The sequence below is a fragment of the Setaria italica genome, chromosome II, assembly GCF_000263155.2.
Source record: "Setaria italica strain Yugu1 chromosome II, Setaria_italica_v2.0, whole genome shotgun sequence".
Taxonomy (NCBI): Eukaryota; Viridiplantae; Streptophyta; class Magnoliopsida; order Poales; family Poaceae; genus Setaria; species Setaria italica.
The window spans coordinates 7,583,880-7,598,209 of record NC_028451.1 but is presented as its reverse complement, the minus strand read 5'-3'; the positions used below and the strand labels follow the sequence as shown (position 1 = coordinate 7,598,209).

General features: G+C 43.3%; 1 protein-coding gene across 1 annotated transcript; it reads right to left on the bottom strand.

The window, feature by feature from the left end:
- Positions 1-250: 250 nt before the first annotated feature.
- Positions 251-826, bottom strand: LOC111256365. The gene has a single exon (XM_022824257.1). It carries the CDS (start codon positions 824-826, stop codon positions 251-253), a length of 576 nt encoding a protein of 191 aa, XP_022679992.1.
- Positions 827-14,330: the final 13,504 nt, after the last annotated feature.

Below are 14,330 nucleotides of genomic sequence, written 5' to 3'. Positions count from 1 at the left end.
CAGAACTCCCCTGCCCCTCTCATTTACTGCCCTCGTTCCCCACCCCCGCACCCGTGCACCCCCGCCACTAGCAGTCCTTCCGTAACGCTGAAACTTGCCCTTCCTATGAACATGACCACCAGAATGGCCCTTCTTGTCATCCTGACCACGAGACTGGTCACCACTCGAAGACTTATTTAGATCAGCTGTGACCTGAAGCTGCATCTCAACTCCCAAGGCTTTCTCTACCATGGAGCGAAAGTCTGTGACTTCAAAGGCACCCAACACATATTGAAGGCTTAAGGCCTTGACGAAATTGCCTTGCTTTCTCTACATCATCATGGGCCACATGTGGAACAAAGCGAACAATCTGGTTGAACCCCACCTCATACTCAGCCACTATCTTCCTTTCTTGCACATACTTATTTAGCTCAATTTTCATCTTGTCCAGGAAGGTCACCAGGTAAAACTTCCTCTCAAACTGCCTAACAAACTCAGGCCAAGTTAAAGAACCATGCGCAACCGTGCGAGCTGACTGCACACCCTTCCACCAAATCTGTGCCTCACCCTTTAGTAATTGTGCCCCATAACGAACACGATCATGAGCTGACACCTCAAAAGCTTCCATTTTATCCTCCACATATGACAACCAATCAGCAGCCTGAATGGGAGTACCACTGCCATCAAAACTATCCAGCTTCATGCCAACCCACTCTCTCAGCGAGACACCACTCTCAGGGCCAACTGGGGCAGCAACTTCCTGAGTAGAGGTAGTAGGATTAGGTTGTGCTGCACCCGCACGAGCAGCCTGCCTCAAAGTCCTCATCTCATTTTGCATTTCACGCATTGCGGCAAGTAATTCTGCTTGACTAGTGCCATCAGCTTGGGCACCGCTCGCTGGTTGTGCCCGACCTCGCTTCTTAGGCAGCATAACTGCAGCCACCACAAGACACAAACAACACAAATATCAAACTCCAACAATTTAAAGTATGCACAAAGATAAAATAATCCATACACACAAATGTACCCGTACCCAACCTACAAGTGCAAGTGTGTCAAATTAGACCTTATTTTTCCTTGGATTAAATTAACCTAAGCTCTGATACTAACTGTAACACCCCAAGAAAAATAAACACCACCTTAGGATGCTACTAAGCCACACCAGACAAAAGAGAAAGATTTTAACAGCATCTTCCCTAAAACAGGAACACCGCGGAAGCAAGAAATAATAAGATATGAAAATAGATAAAGCACACTAGCATAAATAAAAGATCCTAACATGATATTGAAACGATTAAGGCAAGGTTTAACAAAGCTTTACCATCATTAAGCAACAAACAGACTCTCATAGAGAAGGACTTAAATATTACAGCATCACACTAGAGGATTTTAATTAACGAGAAGTGTGTGACATGCTGCTACTTCCCAACCCCCAAGCAAAGCATCCATCCAACAAGTACCTGAGAGGATAAAAAATAGGGGTGAGATAAAAAAATCTCAACAAGTAACTAGCTTTAACAAGCTATTTAAACTACAAGTTCATTAGACCATGGTTTAACTATTATCAGCAAGCTATCTCCTCAATGAATAATAATAATAATAATAACTCCAACACCCTCATACATAAATAAAACCAATTCATCACCAAACCTTGGAGAAAATTCACTTCTCAATACCATAGAAAACTGATAGCACCCCAAATGCAAATGCAATGCAAATGCCATGTCTCCTACCTTCATACTCAACAAAGTATGAAGCTGCATCGTTATGCTCAATAAACGATGTTGTACCGGTACGGTCGCGGCTATCAAGCGGCGACTTAACTCCATATGCCATACATTGTGATGCAATGAAATGCAATGCCAAGACAGATCGCACAAAGAGAGTATACATTGCATGTACCAGATAAGTCTCTCCTCATTTGACAACATAAACCTCATCATAATTATGCCAACAAGAGCCATTACCAAGTTATAAAGTAAAGAACAAGGCATATGTAATAACAACAGTAAGATGTGTATAAACTTGTAATTGAATGAATGATATTGGATAAGTTATCATTCTGAAATTTAAGGTGGAGGTAGAAAAAATAGCAAATTAAAGCTTGTAGCAACCACCGCTACGTTACTTGCCTCCCAATGAAGGAGACAGCCGCTCTAAGCGTGATCCGGAGCGTTACCACCTGTTTTGACACAATAAGGTCAGAACATATCCTCAAACAACCACGTGGACACCGCAAGTAAAGCACCAATATAGCCCAACCCGTCAAACAAGCGACAATGGTAAACATCACCTAGGTTAACCGCAGCAGTGCTGCTTCACTTTTTTGTATCTTTAAAAATTACAAAACATATGACAGCAATCAAATACACCTTTGATAACTAAGGGAGAAATCTTACAACTTTGTTCAGATCCTTTATTTTTAGCATAATCCAAAGAGGGGTAAAACTGCAGTTGAATGTGAAGTACAGAATCTGTCTGAAATTTCGGGCAGCAGCATACAAAAATTCATATCTCCCAAACCCCTTGTCCAAAAATTCTAAAATTTTGTCAGAACATATACCTCTGAGCAACCTACAACTTTGTTATTATGGGTTTCCACGAATTCTATCCTTAGGATCATCTAATACATCTCTGAACATCTGCTGTCAAAAATCTGGACATTCAGAAACAGCATCCAAACAATATTCAATAACTGAAGGTATACTCAACCAAAAAATGTGAAACCTGGACAGAAGTTACATCTCATAATCCTCTACAACTTTTGTATGATCCACTTTTGGAGGAGAAATCGTTTAGGTTGCCAAAACTACAAGGACAGCAGCACTGCCCGAGCTACAGGACAGCACACCTTAGATCGACCTTCAAACCGTGTTTTCCCCAACAAATCCACTAATCCTCAGGATCAAGAACCTCCTAAAAACATCAATTAGCATATCTAAAGTGGATTCACCTTACCTCGGTTGTTCCCCAAACCCTAGGGCAGCGGGAAGATATGGAGAAAGGACCGATCTACATGGAAGATGCACCTTTCTTGCTCCTCTTGTTTCCCTCGATCCGTTTTGCTAGTTCCCCCCAAGGGTTTGCTTCTGTAGAGAGGGGATTTAGGGAAGGGAAGCCAGGGGGAGCAGGGAAGGAGGAAGAAACATGAGAAGGGAGAGAGAACCGGTCTGGATAAGATGGGGGGGCAACGGGCTAGGGAAAAGGGTTGGGCTGGCTGGGCCTTTGAATTTTTTTTAGTGTGTTACATTCTCCCCTCCTTTAAAGAATTTGTCCCCGAATTCAACTACTCAAAGATATACTAATTTGATAAATTAAAACTTACCGTTCTCAAAGAGTTGTGGGTACTTCTTACGCATTTGGTCCTCAAGCTCCCAAGTCACTTCACGCTCAGACTGATTACTCCATAGGACCTTGACATATTTGATGGTCCTCTTTCTGATGACTCGCTCGGATGAGTCTAAGATGCATTCTGGGTGACATTCCACAGTTAGATTTGGTCCACAATAAGTGGCTCCAAATCAATCTTGTGCTCAGGATCCCTCAAATATTTTCTTAACATAGATACATGGAAAACATTGTGCACTTGCTTCAATGATTCCGGAAGCTGCAAGCGATATGCCAAACTGCCAACACGGGCTGTGATCACAAACGGACCAATGTACCTTGGGCTAAGCTTTCCTGTGGTGCCAAACCTCACAACACCTTTGGTTGGTGATACCCTAAGAAGAACATGGTCACCCACTGCAAACTCTAGATCTTGCCTCCTCACATTAGCATAACTCTTCTGCCGGCTCTGAGCAGCCAACAGATTCTGTCGTATCTCCCGCACCTTTTCAGATGTCTCTCAGACCCAATCTGGACCAATCAAAGATTTCTCGCCCAAAGTTTCCCAGCATATGGGAGAAATACACTTCCTACCATACAAAGCCTCAAATGGAGCCATCTTGATACTAGCTTGATAGCTGTTATTATAAGCGAACTCTGCCAAAGATAGATGATCCTCCCAACTACCTTTCCATGAAAGAACACAAGCACGAAGCAAGTCCTCTAAGGTCTGAATAGTCCTCTCCGACTGACCATCAGTCTGAGGGTGGAAAGCAGTGCTAAGAGTCAATTTTGTGCCCAATGCACTATGCAAGCATTGCCAAAAGTTAGACACAAACTTGAGATCTCGATAAGAAATAATGGACTTTGGCACACCATGAAGCCTTAGCACTTCTCTCATGTATAAGGGAACCAAATCTGGTGCTGAACTAGTTGACTTCAAAGGAATGAAATGTGCAGACCTAGTGAGTCTATCCACAATAACCCATATGGCATCTCTCCCTCGAGGTGAGCGAGGTAACCCGACCACGAAGTCCATGGTGACATGTTCCCATTTCCACTCAGGGATCTCCAAAGGTCGTAATAAACCCGCAGGCTTTTTATGTTCTTCCTTAACTTGCTGACAAATTCCACAAGATGCTACATATTTGGCAACATCAACTTTCATCCTTTTCCACCAAAAATTTTTCTTTAAGTCCCGATACATCTTGGTCTCACCAGGGTGAATTGTGTAAGGTGTTCGATGTGCCTCCCTAAGTATATCCATCTTCACATCAGAATTTTGTGGCACACAAAGACGCCCTCTAAAGCGAATAGCACCATGTTCATCTATGGTGAACTCCCATGGTCTACCCCCTAAAATTCTCTTTCGAACCTCTTGAAGCAAACGATCATGTTGTTGAGCCTCACACACCTGATCAACTATGGGAGACTGAATAAGCATTTGAGTCTCTTGATGTGCAACGCCCGCATAACAAAACGAAACCCCCATGCAATCCATATCAACAATCAAGAACATCACTGTCTTAGGAACACCTGTCCTACTAAGAGCATCTGCCACCACATTTGCCTTACCTGGATGGTACTGGATGGTGAGATCATAGTCCTTAATCAATTCTAACCATCTCCGTTGCCTCAAGTTGAGTTCTTTTTGTGTGAAAATATATTTGAGACTTTGGTGATCTATAAATATATCACATGACTCTCCATAAAGATAATGCCTCCAAATCTTTAGAGCTAAAATAATTGCAGCCAACTCTAAATCATGTGTGGGGTAATTTTGCTCATGCTTCTTCAATTGCCTTGATGCATAAGCAATCACTTTACCTTCTTGCATAAGCACACACCCAAGCCCGATTCGAGAAGCATCTGTATACAAAGTGAAGCGTTTGCCGCTCTCAGGTAATGTCAATATAGGAGCATTCACTAACTTATTCTTTAGAGTTTGGAAACTGGCCTCACACTCTTTAGTCCATATGAATGGAACACCCTTATTACTGAGATTAGTCATTGGCTTAGCAACAATTGAGAAACCCTGCACGAAACGCCGATAATAACCTGCAAGCCCAAGAAAGCTCCGGACCTCTGTTACATTCATCGGTCTTTGCCATTCCACCACTGAGGCAACGTTTTTAGTATCCACCTTCATGCCATGTTGATTAATGACATGACCAAGGAAGCTCACTTCAGAAAGCCAAAATGCACATTTCTTCAACTTTGCATAGAACTTGTTCTTCCAGAGTGCATCCAAGACAAGACTGAGATGAACCTTATGCTCCTCCTCTGACTTGGAGTAAACTAAGATATCATCGATGAATACCACAACAAAAACATCCAAGTACTCATGCAACATCCTATTCATGGCCTCCATAAAAACAGCAGGGGCATTTGTTAGTCCAAAAGACATAACCACATACTCATAATGCCCATACATGGTATTAAAAGCCATCTTCTCAGTATCCTCTTCCTTGATACGTAGTTGATGGTAACCAGATTGCAAGTCAATCTTAGAGAATACCTTGGCACCTCTCAATTGATCAAAGAGAGCATCAATACGAGGCAAAGGGTACTTGTTCTTGATTGTTACTTGATTAAGTGCTCGATAATCAACACAAAGTCTTTTAGTGCCATCCTTCTTTTCTACGAACAAGACTGGGGCAGCCCAAGGTGACGTGCTTGGTCGGATAAACCCTTTAGTAAGAAGTTCATCCAATTGCTTCTTTAACTCCACCTGCTCTATAGGAGCCATCTTGTATGGTGTCTTATATATAGGTTGCGTTCCAGGAACCAACTTTATGTGGAAAATAGCCTCTCTTTCAGGAGGTAAACCTGGGAGCTCATCTGGGAAAACATCTGGATAGCGACAAACCACTGGAATATCATCCACTCACAAGGGAACCTCCTGATCACCAATCATCACAAAAAGAATACCATATTTTTGTGTCCATCGATCAGGAAATAACTGACATAACAAGGAGATAGAGTACTTCAAACCACTCCCTTGAAAAATCATCTCTCATCCTGATGGTGCTTGCAAAGTGATTGTTTTCCAGAAACAAGAGATAACAGCCTTATACTGGGAGAGCCAATCCATGCCAAGAATCACATCAAAAGGTTCCAACGGAATCACTACTAAGTTAGCAATAAAATCCTCATCCGCAAGAGTAACAACACAACCTGGACAAACTATAGAACTCGAAACAAGCCCTCTAGCAGAACTAACAACGATAGCCTCCCCAATCCTTTCCATAGAAAGACCCAAACAACCAACAAAAGCCTCTGAGATGAAAGAGAAACTAGCTCCAGAATCAAAAAGAGCATGAGCATCATAAGAATCAACTGAGATGATACCTGTTACCATGTCACCACGATCTCTAGCGTTAGTGGCAGGCATAACATATGCCCCTGGAACGCCAGACGAAGAAGAGGGACCCGAAGTAGGACCTATCGGAGTAGGAGCCCATGGAACCATGGGTGCTGAAGGAGTAGCATGGGGCATCCAGTAAGCCCTTGTCTGAAGCGTAGGGGCAGCCGACGGAGTCACTGGTGGCGTTAGCAAGTACTGAGGTGTAGGGGCAGGTAGGTACTGCTGCGGTGGCGGTGCAAGTAGGTGAGGAGTAGAAGATGCAACCGCCATCATATGGAATGCACCATTGGGAGCTGAAGAAGACACTAGCTCCCAACGAAGCTTGACATCAGGATTCTTCCTACAAACCACGTCCTTGTGATCTTGACCACAAATAGAGCACTTGCCGGACCATCAGCACTCTCGAAGACGATGCGCATCTCCACATTTGAAGCACACCATCCCCGTGCCAGGTTTGGGAATGGCATGATACTGAGGAGTACTCCCTCCTGGAGTACAAGACTGAGCTGAACCACCACGATACGGCTGGTGACTCTGAAACTTGCCCTTCCTATGAACATGACCACCAGAATGGCCCTTCTTGTCACCCTGACCACGAGACTGGTCACCACTCGAAGACTTATTTAGATCAGCTGTGACCTGAAGCTGCATCTCAACTCCCAAGGCTTTCTCTACCATGGAGCGAAATTCTGTGACTTCAATTGCACCCAACACATGGCGAATTGAAGGCTTAAGGCCATGACGAAATTGCCTTGGTTTCTCTACATCATCATGGGCCACATGTGGAACAAAGCGAACAATCTGGTTGAACCCCACCTCATACTCAGCCACTGTCTTCCTTTCCTGCACATAGTTATTTAGCTTAATTTTCATCTTGTCCAGGAAGGTCACTGGGTAAAACCTCCTCTCAAACTGCCTAACAAACTCAGGCCAAGTTAAAGAACCATGCGCAGCCCTGCGAGCTGACTGCACACCCTTCTACCAAATCTGTGCCTCACCCTTTAGTAATTGTGCCCCATAACGAACACGATCATGAGCTGACACCTCAAAAGCTTCCATTTTATCCTCCACATATGACAACCAATCAGCAGCCTGAATGGGAGTACCACTGCCATCAAAACTATCCAGCTTCATGCCAACCCACTCTCTCAGCGAGACACCACTCTCAGGGCCAACTGGGGCAGCAACTTCCTGAGTAGAGGTAGTAGGATTAGGTTGTGCTGCACCTACATGAGCAGCCTGCCTCAAAGTCCTCATCTCATTTTGCATTTCATGCATTGCGGCAAGTAATTCTGCTTAACTAGTGCCATCAACTTGGGCACCGCTCGCTTGTTGTGCCCGACCTCGCTTCTTAGGCGGCATAACTGCAGCTACCACAAGACACAAACAACACAAATATCAAACTCCAACAATTTAAAGTATGCACAATAATCCATACACACAAATGTACCCGTACCCAACCTACAAGTGCAAGTGTGTCAAATTAGACCTTATTTTTCCTTGGATTAAATTAACCTAAGCTCTGATACCAACTGTAACACCTCAAGAAAAACAAACACCACCTTAGGATGCTACTAAGCCACACCGGACAAACGAGAAAGATTTTAACAGCATCTTCCCTAAAACAGGAACACCGCGGAAGCAAGTAACAATAAGATATGAAAATAGATAAACCACACTAGCATAAATAAAAGATCCTAACATGATATTCAAACGATTAAGGCAAGGTTTAACAAAGCTTTACCATCATTAAGCAACAAACAGACTCTCATAGAGAAGGACTTAAATATTACAGCATCACACTAGAGGATTTTGATTAAAGATAAGTGTGTGACGTGCTGCTACTTTCCAACCCCCAAGCAAAGCATCCATCCAACAAGTACCTGAGAGGATAAAAAATAGGGGTGAGATAAAAAATCTTAACAAGTAACTAACTTTAACAAGCTATTTAAACTACAAGTTCATTAGACCATGGTTTAACTATTATCAGCAAGCGTATCTCCTCAATGAATAATAATAATAATAATAACTCCAACACCCTCATACATAAATAATACCAATTCATCACCAAACCTTGGAGAAAATTCACTTCTCACCACCACTACCAAATAAATACCATAGAAAACCGATAGCACCCCAAATGCAAATGCAATACAAATGCCATGTCTCCTGCCTTCATACTCAACAAAGTATGAAGCTGCATCGTTATGCCCAATAAACGATGTTGTACCGGTACGGTCGCGGCTATCAAGCGGCGACTTAACTCCATATGCCATACATTGTGATGCAATGAAATGCAATGCCAAGACAGATCGCACAAAGGGAGTATATACTGCATATACCAGATAAGTCTCTCCTCATTTGACAACATAAACCTCATCATAATTATGCCAACAAGAGCCATTACCAAGTTATAAAGTAAAGAACAAGGCATATGTAATAACAACAGTAAGATGTGCATAAACTTGTAATTGAATGAATGATATTGGATAAGTTATCATTCTGAAATTTAAGGTGGAGGTAGGAAAAATAGCAAATTAAAGCTTGTAGCAACCACCGCTACGTTACTTGCCTCCCAATGAAGGAGACAGCCGCTCTAAGCGTGATCCGGAGCGTTACTACCTGTTTTGACACAATAAGGTCAGAACATATCCTCAAACAACCATGTGCACATAGCAAGTAAAGCACCCATATAGCCCAACCCGTCAAACAAGCGACAATAGTAAACATCACCTAGGTTAACCACAGCAGTGCTGCTTCACTTTTTTGTATCTTTAAAAATTACAAAAGATATGACAGCAATCAAATACACCTTAGAAAACTAAGGGAGAAATCTTACAACTTTGTTCAGATCCTTTATTTTTAGCATAATCCAAAGAGGGGTAAAACTGCAGTTGAATGTGAAGTACAGAATCTGTCTGAAATTTCGGGCAGCAGCATACAAAAATTCATATCTCCCAAACCCCTTGTCCAAAAATTCTAAACTTTTTTCAGGACATATATCTCTGAGCAACCTACAACTTTGTTATTATGGGTTTCCACGAATTCTATCCTTAAGATCATCTAATACATCTCTGAACATCTGCTGTCAAAAATCTGGACATTCAGAAACAGCATCCAAACAATATTCAATAACTGAAGGTATACTCGACCAAAAAATGTGAAACTTGGATAGAAGTTACATCTCATAATCCTCTACAACTTTTGTATGATCCACTTTTGGAGAGAAATCGTTTAGTTTGCCAAAACTACAAGGACAGCAGCACTGCCCGAGCTACAAGACAGCACACCTTAGATCGACCTTCAAACCGTGTTTTCCCCAACAAATCCACTAATCCTCAGGACCAAGAACCTCCTAAAAACATCAATTAGCATATCTAAAGTGGATTCACCTTACCTCGGTTGTTCCCCAAACCCTAGGGTAGCGGGAAGATATGGGGAAAGGACCGATCTACATGGAAGATGCACCTTTCTTGCACCTTTTGTTGCCCTCGATCCGTTTTGCTAGTTCCCCCCAAGGGTTTGCTGCTGTAGAGAGGGGATTTAGGGAAGGGAAGCCAGGGGGAGCAGGGAAGGAGGAAGAAACGTGAGAAGGGAGAGAGGACCGCTCTAGGTAAGATGGGAGGGGGGCAACGGGCCAGGGAAAAGGGTTGGGCTGGCTGGGCCCTTCAATTTTTTTTTTAGTGTGTTACAGGAATGGTCTTTGTTCAACAGTATTTATGGACTTTAGTCCATTTTAGTCCATAAAACCAAACATCCCTGAGTCCATGAACGAAACTTGGACTAAATTTTAATCCATGGACTAAAAGAACCAAACATGGCCTAAAAATCATGACAAGCATCTTGCTATTCCATATGGAGTGCGTTTTGCGATGCCTTTCATGTCCTTCTCTTGGACCTACTAGAAGTCTTACATCCATCAGCTCGGCACTCGTTTTCGCGCTGCACATCTTGCTCTGCGCCAGCTCGGTTTTTCTTCTTTTTGAGCACTACGCAGCCTCTCCATCACAAAGATGGTGCCACACCTTCGGCTGACCTCTTTCAAGCTTCATTGCGACACCGTCAAGTTCCTGTTTGCCTACACATTGCTTGGGGCTTGAGGGATATGGGTACCCCCTGGGTCCCCACCGTCCAGGGTAACACCCGACCCTGACAAGTGGGCCCACCCGACCAGATGTGCGGGCCAAGCCTAATCGGTTACGTGGGATGCAAGACAAGGAAGATCAGGCAGATCAAATTAGTCCGGATATCACGGAGTTTATCTGTAAACTGTTAGATTGCTTTCCATGTTGTAACCGACTAGGATTAGATGCAATCCGACTTGTAAACCCTAGGCTGCCAGGCTATATAAGGCGGCCTAGGGCGTCTCCCCGAGGGGGCGTTCATTCAACTCTCTGAGCAATACAACTACCACCACAAACAGGATGTAGGGTGTTACTCTCCGGAGGCCCGAACCTGTATAAACTCACTCCTTTGTGCTCTTGTGGTCACCACCGAGTTCTTAGTTTCACGATCCACTCTCCTACAAATCAATCACTTGGGTAGCTCCATTGTGGACTGCCGGACCTCTAAATCCGACACTTACAATACCGTGTTGAGTGGTCTTTGTAAGCAGCGCAAGTTGCTTGATGCTGAGGAGCTTTTGAATGAGATGAAGGAGAGAGGGGTTACACCAGATTTATGCACTCTCACAACTTTGATTCATGGGTACTGTAGGGATGTTGATATAGAGAAAGCATTGCAATTGTTTGACACATTGTTGCACCAGCGCTTGAGGCCAGATGTTGTGACATACAATAGTTTGATTGATGGGATGTGCAGAAAAGGCGATCCGGCCAAAGCTAATGAGCTATGGGATGATATGCATGCTCGGGAAATCTTCCTCAATCATGTTACCTACAGCATCCTGATAGACAGCCACTGTGAGAAGGGACAAGTTGGAGATGCATTCCGTTTTTTTGGATGAAATGGTTGATAAAGGTATTGTACCAAACATCATGACCTACAGTTCCATTATCAAGGGTTATTGCCGGTCAAGTAACGTAAGAAAGGGGCAGCAGTTTTTGCAAAAGATGAGGCAAGACAACATATTGCCAGATTAATTACTTTCAACACCCTGATCCATGCTTATGTTAAAGAAGAAAATATGGACGCAGCTTTCAATGTGTTTAACATAATGGAGAAGGAAATGGTACCCAGATGTTGTCACATATAATATGCTCATAAACGGGTTTTCTGAACATGGCAATGTGCAAGAAGCTGGTTGGGTTTTCAAGAAAATGGGTGAGAGAGGAATTGAACCGGATAGATATACATACATGTCTATGATTAATGGTCATGTTGCAGCTGGCAACTCGAAGGAGGCATTTCAGCTTCATGATGAAATGATTCATAGAGGATATGCCCCTGATGACAAATTCTGAGAGATGCTGGTAATGGCATTGTACTTTTGCCAGTGTCTTTGGAATTCTTGCATCAACATATATAGTAAATTCAAGGCGTTGAAGGTGAGTATGAGAAATCTTAGCATCGAGCCTTGAAACAATATCTATTTTTGCTTAACCCTTCTGCTTATCGTCGTAGTGGAATCAACAATGAGAAATGATGTCTGGTATTTTTATCTGTGTACGATTTGACAAACCATGTCCTTTACCAGGACCTTGTTATCTGTACAAGTGACATTAGTGGCACAAATAATTATTTCTTTTTGGCCTTTTTTAGTGTTTTACCCTTCTACATGGTTTGTGACATGGTACCGTCATGTTCTAACCCTGACGATTGTCTTAGGAACTTTTCTCCAATGGGAACTCTGTATTGTGGGAGTGTTTTCTGCACCAAGGCCCAGGAATGTTGCACAGAAGTATAGAAAATCTTCTTAATCGAGTATGTTGTCAGTTAATGACTCTTTTTTACATCATCTGTCCTTATGGTTGCAAAATTCATTTTACGCTTCGATTAGTTCGTTTCTGTTCAGGGGCAGATCTAGAAAAAGGGGAGAGCACTGAAACTCCATTCCTTGGCGCGAGAGACTACACAAAGTATGGAAGTGTCCGAACTGCAACTGTGGCCTACAGTGTCCACAACCGGGTAAAATTTCAAGAAGTTAGACATGCCACTTGGTTACGAAGATACTTGTTTGCACTGAATCATATCTTCTCAATGGAACCCTTTGTTAGGAACAGAAAGGATCAATAAAAAATTGCCCCCCCCCCCCCCCCCACCAACACACACACACACATCTAGTGCTGCACTTCTTTGTTACCAATAATTTGTTACATACTGACCATGCACCTTGAAACATTGCTCTGCCTTGAAAAGCTTCATCTAAGATGTTTCTTTTAGCGCCAAAAACAACATCCTCTTGCTCTTGAAATAGCTTCACTAAATTTAATATATTTTCACGGCTAGGATGATCATAAAAATCAAACCTAGGATGTCATGTGAAACTAGGCATGGTAAGAAGAGCGAACCATTCAAAAAAGATGTCAGTATATATTTTTCATCAGTTATACACTCATACCAACAGCAATAGTGAACAGATTATGTACAAAATGTCACATATACAAACTTACACCATCGTTTACATGCAGGCTAAGCAAAAACTGCTGCACAAATAAAAGATAGAAATTTGACCGGGTACTCAACATGCCCGTCCCCTCCAGTCCGAGCTCCAGAAGAGCAGCCAAAAGAATATTGAATGGGAAAAATGGATAAAAGAACATTGTATCAAAACTGCACATGCCTTGAAGAAATCTTCATGGGTGAGGGCATCTTCCACCAGGATTATTGGGATCAAATGTGCAGCCAGGCATTGAGGATGTCAAGGACGCCGAGCTTCCTGCTTGCGGCCATGATTTCTCTCTCTCAGCACCCGGGATGCAGCGATGGTGGTGGCTTGTGCTCCCAGGGCCAGGATGAGAATGAGAATCAAGGGCAGAACTTGTTTTCTTTGGAACAACATAGATGGCATTCTGGTATCTTGTGAAGTTTTGTATCAAATTTAAGATGCCGTACCACTATATAGGAGCATATGCGTTTTGTTTCCTTGAGGCTCACGCGTTCAACAGTTGTGCCATGTGGGATATTAGCATGGTTGACCTCGTCGACTCGCCGTGAACAAGTTCACAGAAAGGAACTCTCTTCCACAATGCCTTTTAATCAAGTAAAATAAGATTTTGCCATGCTATTTAAGACTTTTTTGCAAGTTTTTTTTCTTATTAAAACATCAAGAGCCGTTAAGCTTCTGAGAAGGCCACATGAAGCCCATAACCTTATCTATCCAGATGGGCCCGTTAAGCTGCAAAGCCCAGCCCAATTATTACATTAAAAAAAAGGTGAAATGCCAGAACCGCTCCGCCAAACTGGAAATTTCAAAACCTCCCGCTCCTTGCGGCCCTCTCTCCACCGGTTCCCCCGTTTCGCGATGCAGCCCGGCGGCGGCGGCGCGATCCACGTGCTGAACGTGGCGGAGATCCTGTCGCGCGGCGGGGCGGTCCCCGTATAACCGCGTCTTCGAGTTCAACTACGCCATCAACGGCTGCGCCTGCCACATGCTTGTCACCTCCGTCACGGGCCACCTCAGGCCTCGTTCGTTTCTTTTGGAATGGATCCAGTCCAGGAACCGTTCCAGGCCAGGATTGAATGGATCCAGGTGCTT